The sequence below is a fragment of the Oryctolagus cuniculus genome, chromosome 4 (genome assembly GCF_051225735.1).
Source record: "Oryctolagus cuniculus isolate XC-2025 breed Fujian yellow rabbit chromosome 4, ASM5122573v1, whole genome shotgun sequence".
Taxonomy (NCBI): domain Eukaryota; kingdom Metazoa; phylum Chordata; class Mammalia; order Lagomorpha; family Leporidae; genus Oryctolagus; species Oryctolagus cuniculus.
In genome coordinates this window covers 93,727,458-93,733,461 of record NC_142870.1, presented here as the reverse complement: position 1 = coordinate 93,733,461, position 6,004 = coordinate 93,727,458, and the positions used below count along the sequence as shown (strand labels likewise).

Sequence of the window (6,004 nt, the reverse complement as noted above, 5' to 3'; positions counted from 1 at the left end):
GCCTGGGACTGGAGCCCAGGTACTCCCATATGCGATGGTGGCATCTTAGCTGCTGGCCCAAAGGAGAGGCTTTCACTTGAGAAACTCTAACATGCGCCTTCACACAACTCCGCGCACACTTTACTTCATTTTGGCTGTGAGAGTGAATTTCATCTCATGGGCGGGGATGCAGAAGCTCAGCATGTTCTGTAGAGGATTAGAGTCAGAGAGCGTCCTCTGACGGGTTCCCAACACAGTCGGAGCTTATATACAGTATTACAGTATCTTCACAATGTTGCACTTGCATCTTTGCTTCAGCTTTGACCCACCAAGCACAGCAAGGACAGGAATAAGATTATTTAAGGAAGAACTAACCAATTTAGTTGTGGATTAAATTATTTCTCCTCCAATCTCCCTGATTCTGGGGAGAGAAATGGCAATTGTTTCAAGGTCCCATGCAGCTTTCATCCTCTGCGAGCACACTCAAGGCGTGTCCCCTTCCTCCCCCCGCACCCCCCATCCGTTAGCATTGGCGCTGTACCTTTAGCTCATTATCTCCCAAGACAAACACTTCCCCTTGGGACAATTTCGTTTCATCCACAGAACGGTCCTTAATAAGTAGGTTTTAATATCCTGGACTGGAGCATGGGGCTCAGAGAGGCATGCATATTATGCAAATACACAGAAGACTGAAAGAACACATATCTAATGTTTTGTGTGCCTTACCTTATTTTCTTAAAATGTTACAGATACCAACAGATTGATTCTTTGTAAACCATGATTGAGGGACCTTGAGTTCAAGATCCTCCAGAAAGAGGCCAGGTCAGGATGGAACTTATTGCTGCATAACTTCCAGTGGGGATGGAATTTTCTGGACTATCTGCTACCGCCGCTGAGCTCCCTCTGTCCTGTCCTGGTCCTCGGCCTCCAGCTTCAGCCTTCCTCCTGCTGGCTGGGACAGAGCAGGAGCCGGCTTGATAGGGCCGCGGATCCAGGCACGGGACCCGGGCTCCCTGTGACACGACCCCTTGACCCCTCTTCCCCCGGAGAGCAGGCAGCTCTTCGTTTGCCTCCGTGTTCCCGAAGAGAACATTAGATGAGGAGGTGCTGTCGGGAGAAGGAGACCCGACCCCCGGCATCCCACTGGCTGAGCGGTTTGGCTGGACTAAGGGAGGAAAACGCCTCCGCCCGGTGCGGGTTGAATCCACAGGGCGATTATTACCTTCTCGGGGATGTCGTCACTGTGGCCACACGGGCGACATCCCGCCCCTCCACGTCCAGGGATTGCGCCAGAGCCCCTGCGAGCGGGCAGGTGACGCTGTGGCTGACGGCCGGCCGGAGCGGGGGTGCGGTGAGGGCACAGAGGGTGGAGGAAGAAGAGCGCGGGTTCCCATCGGTGCGTGGGGGGACCCTTCCGTGTCCCCGGCAATAAGGGCGGGGGGCACCTTGCGTCACCCCCACCCCACTCCCTCGGGACACACAGCAGCGCGCGCCGCGTCCTCAGGCGCTCCGGGCTTCCCCGCGTCACCGCGACGCTGCCATTCATTCCTCCTACACGGCGAGCGCAGCGCGGGCCTCCGAGGCGGGGAAGCTGCGTCGCTCGGCGGGCGCTTTGAGTCCGGATTTCCGCGCCGGCAGCCGGCCTCGCAGCCGGGAGTCCGCCTCGGGGAGCGCCCGTAGGCCGTTTCTAAACCCCTCTACCACACCAGGAAAGCCTGAAATACGCGAGACTCGGGGAACACAACCACACCGAGACACAGCGGCCTGGCGCGGAGACAGATACAGAAGGGTAAAGACACGTGAGACAGATGTAAACAGACACCGTAACGGGACGAGGAACGCAGAGATAAGATGCCGACACGCAGACAGAGCGACACACAGCTAGGCAGACGTGCACAGACCCTGGTGAGACCCGCAAAGCAACCGGGCTTCAGAGCGCGCCAATGGCGCGGGCACCACCCACTGGCCCGAGAACTCTCGGCGCGCGTCCCGCGCGTTCGTGCCTTCTTCGTTCTTCATCCGGTTCCCAACCCTCCCTGCTGCTCTGCCGGCCTCGCTGCGGGCCTCCGGCTCCCCAGCTCCCAGTCCCGCTTGCACACTTCTAGACTCGCTGTCAAACCCTCCCCCTAAGACCCTAGGTACCAGGATCGCTCCCGCATTCCCCCACCCCGGTCCCGCCTCCCTCGCCGGATCGCGCCCGGGTTGGCCGGTGCCGTTCCCTCAGACCCACGTGTGGGCCGTTCCCGCCACCGTGCGGGACCCTACCAACGCCGCGCCCTCCCCTCCCGGGACAGTGGGGCGCGCTCCGGCCCCGGCCCCGCCCCTTCCCCTGGCCAGTGCCGCCCCGCCTCCGCCGCGCCCCGCCCGCCGTGCTCTGCCGCAGTCGGGCGCTCATCGTCATTCCGCTCTCGCCGCCGCCGCCACCGCCCCCGCCCCCCGCGCACCGCCCCCGCCCCCGCCCGGTCCCCGCCACCGCCGCCGCCTGCCCAGCGGCCCGGGAGGCGGAGGCGCGGGGGAGGAGGCCCCGCTTGGCTCCGCAGCCCCGGATGCTGCATGACTTCATCCTTCCGCCGGCTCCCCTGCTGAGCTAGGGCCGGTCCGGCAGCCAGCCCGCCGCCCGCGCCCCGCCGCAGTCCCGCGCCCGCCCCGCGCCCACCCCGCGCCCGCCATGTCCGAGATCCTGCCCTACAGCGAAGACAAGATGGGCCGCTTCGGCGCAGACCCCGAGGGCTCCGATCTCTCCTTCAGCTGCCGCCTACAGGACACCAACTCCTTCTTCGCGGGCAACCAGGCCAAGCGACCCCCCAAGCTGGGCCAGATCGGCCGAGCCAAGCGAGGTACGCGGCCCGGGCCCGGAGTCGCCGCCTGACCCAGAAACCCTCTGCCGGGCGCCCCCCAACTCCTGTTCCCCGCCAAGCGCCCGCAGCTCTTGCCGCAGACCAGCGCAGCCAGTCGCTCTCCGGCCCGGGCTGGAGGGGGTGTCCCCGCTGCAGTGTTGTGTCCCTCTCTTCCCCTCTCCCGGGAACACAGTGCCCCGGATTCGATGCTCGCCACCTCTGGAAGCAGAGAGCCCTGGTGCCCGGGCGAGGGGGAGGGGCCGGTCGGGGCATTTGGGGCTGCTTGGAAGTGGGAAGGCGGGGTGGGCCGAGCCTTTGAGATCAAAGCTGAGTTGGTGGATGCTATGGAAGAACCTTTGGGCCGAGTGGGGCGTCGGGCTGTTAGGCTTGGGGGGGGGGGGGGCGGGTCGGTTGCCCTGGTTGTTTGCATGGGGAGAGGGGCTCTGTTGCCACCAGGGTCGGAAGAAGGGTTCCAGCGGCAAGAGTTCTGTTTTGGGGGAGGGCTAAACTAGCTGGGTATTCCGTTTGAGCCCCATTCGAGGAAGGGGTCCTGTTGAGTTGAGGGTTGAAGAGGGGGCTTCCGTGAGCTAGAGGTTTCTGATCATCTCTGACGAAGGAAGGCTCCAGCGGCGGGAGGTTCGCACGGGTGGGGGGGGGGGCGACGGAGAGCTGGAGCCTTTGGAAGAGGGGCGTTCCTCCATGGCAAGAGGGGGGGATGGTCTGCGGGAAGGAGGCTTGGCCGCGGCCGGGTCGGCAGGAGAGGGCACCGTGGCACCGGGAGCCGAGGGGAGTCGCGGGGCCATGGGCAAGCAGGCGCGCGGGGCGCGAGGACGCAGAGCCCATTCTCGCCGCCGCCCCCCGAGGCCGCGCGGCTGACGCGCTTTCTCCCTGCGCAGTGGTGATCGAGGATGACCGGATAGACGACGTGCTGAAAGGGATGGGGGAGAAGCCGCCGTCCGGAGTGTAGACGCGCCGGCTCGGGCGGCGGGCTCCGGGCCCAGTCCCGCAGCGGCCAGGAGCGCGGGCCGGCGATGCGGCTGCCGGCGCCCCCCGCCCCGGCCCAGGCGCCCGCGGGCGGGGGCTGCAGGGCCGCGCCGCCGCCGGGTCAGTGTCGCTGCCGCCGCTGCCAGACACTCCGGAGCTGTCCGCTTCAGCACCACGGCGGCGGCGGCGGCGGCGGCGGTGGCGCGGACCGGCCCGGAGCCCGCCGCCGCGCTCATGCACTTTAGAACCTCGGGCCGCAGCCCCACCCCGCACACCGGAACGGACACAGAGACCCACGGCCCCAGCTCCCGGTCTGCCCCCTCCTGCACGGCTCCCCTGCCCCGCCCCCCTCCGGCCAGTCCGGTCTGCAGACCGGGGGCTGCCGGTGTTGGACCGCGCGCGGCCGGGGATGTTTGGCTGCGTATTTGCATGAGCTTCCCACCCACCTGAGCCCAGCCCTCCGGGTCGCTCCTCACTCCAACCCCTCCCCTGTCTGGCGTGACCCCAACCTCAGCCTCTTTCTAAGGGACTTCCTCAGCACATTTGTATTTTTATATCCGACTCTTTGTTTACTGGTTCCACTCATGGTTCGTGCCCCTCCCTTCGCCCCCCAACCTAGTCTCCACCATGCTCTTCTGCGCCTGGCAGAAAGGACGGGTGTTGAGGCTGGGGTGGGAGAAGCCCCAACATGGTATCCAACCACATGGCCAGTCTGTCCAGGCTGGACCCCAGGAGGCTGTCGGGCAGACCCTTCCCACCAAGGTATCACCACCTAAGGGCCCAGATCTAATTGTACCTTGGACCCCTGCGTCCTGTCCCTGAGAACCCAGGAGACTGCTCTGCACCTTCCGATGACACCTGTGGTCCTGGAGATGTTCTCAACCCAGGGGTGTCCTTTGTAAATGTCCCTCCATCTTCACTGTACCAGGAGTGTGTGAATAAACACAGACCTCCTTGTGTGTGTGTGCGCGCGTGTGTGTGTTGCCTGCTGCTTCTGTCTGCTCTGGAGCCAGGACAGAACGGGAGGGAGGCAGCTCCGTGGGAATCTCAGGTGCATATTGCTGGCAGGGGAGGGTTGCCCAGTAAACATGGGCAGGCCAGCCTGGCCTGGGGACATCATTATGTTGTGGCTTCCTTGGGTACATGTGCAACCTAAGCTGGACAGGTCACCAGTGTAGGGTCTAGGGTTGGAGTCAGAAGCATAAAGCAATCTGGATTCCAAGTCAGCAGCCTCAGATGGATAAGTCCAGGTTGGATGGGGGTCTCTGAAGCCGGCTGGTGTGCAGAGAGGTTATGCTGGGCTTTACCTATGGGGATGAAATCTCTGGTGGTTCGGTATGCTGGGGGAGGAGGTTGGGGAACCCAGGAGAGGTTTAAGGAACCCAAGAAAGAAGCTAGAAACCTGGGATCTGGAATCCAGTTGGACCTGAGCTGTATTGGTTCATGTGAGCTTGTTGTCAGCAGCTCTGCTTTGGCCATGAGGCTGCTGGGATGTGAGCACCTTGGACCCAGCCTGAGTCAGGAATCCCAGCTCCCCGAGAAGTCCGGGCAGAAGGCAGGAAGGCTGCAGGGCTATGCTTCTGGCCTCACAGCTGAATGGCGCTGAGGAAGTCCTCATGATCTGAGTCCTGAAGGAAGCAGGGTGAGGCAGGGGGTCTGGGAGGTGACAGAATCTGGGCCCCCAGTGCCAGCTGGGCCACGCTGAGCTCCCCGCCTTTGTGCATGAGATAGAGATGGAAGTGGAAACCGCTGCCGTAGGTTGCATGCCTCAGGGACCAGCCATAACGGGCTTGGGCGTAGTGTTTGGTCCGAAAGTGGGGCGCAGCAGAGGTCATGGAGATGAACCGGCCCCCAGGGACCAGAACCCGGCTCACCTGCAAGGCAGACAGAGAAGCCACCAGTGAGGAGTCATCTCCTGACTCTCAAAGGTCAGTACTTCCCCAGGTGCCCTCCCAGTCAGACCTCAGGCACTCTACATCTGGTAGCTCAGACTTCCCACGGCTAAGAGGAAGCCACTGCCTCTGCTCCTGCCACAACAGGAGTAAAGTTAAATCCTAGAAAGGTAGGAGCATGGCAGTGATGTTAGTTGCAGAGGACACTGCTTTCCTACCAGCTGCTCACCTCCCAGTCTGTGTCTCCTGTTTGAAACCTGTGCCACCTCATCCCTCTGCAACCCAGTAGCCAAACATCAGCCTTTGTGAGGC

General features: G+C 63.0%; 2 protein-coding genes across 3 annotated transcripts in view; one reads left to right on the top strand and one right to left on the bottom strand.

Moving 5' to 3' along the window:
* Positions 1-2,377: 2,377 nt before the first annotated feature.
* On the top strand, positions 2,378-4,761 carry CAMK2N2 (calcium/calmodulin dependent protein kinase II inhibitor 2). The gene is made up of 2 exons (XM_017346966.4): positions 2,378-2,816; positions 3,713-4,761. Exons 1-2 carry the CDS (start codon positions 2,648-2,650, stop codon positions 3,781-3,783), a joined length of 240 nt encoding a protein of 79 aa, XP_017202455.2. The 5' UTR covers positions 2,378-2,647; the 3' UTR covers positions 3,784-4,761.
* Positions 4,762-5,215: 454 nt separating this feature from the next.
* EEF1AKMT4 (EEF1A lysine methyltransferase 4) overlaps positions 5,216-6,004 on the bottom strand; it is an 11,111-nt gene continuing 10,322 nt past the window's right edge. For both annotated transcript variants that reach the window (XM_089332054.1, XM_008266603.5), the window contains exon 3: positions 5,216-5,674. In XM_089332054.1, the coding sequence (XP_089188180.1) occupies positions 5,387-5,674 (288 nt within the window). In that variant the 3' untranslated portion in view covers positions 5,216-5,386. The remainder of the gene's footprint in view (positions 5,675-6,004) is intronic.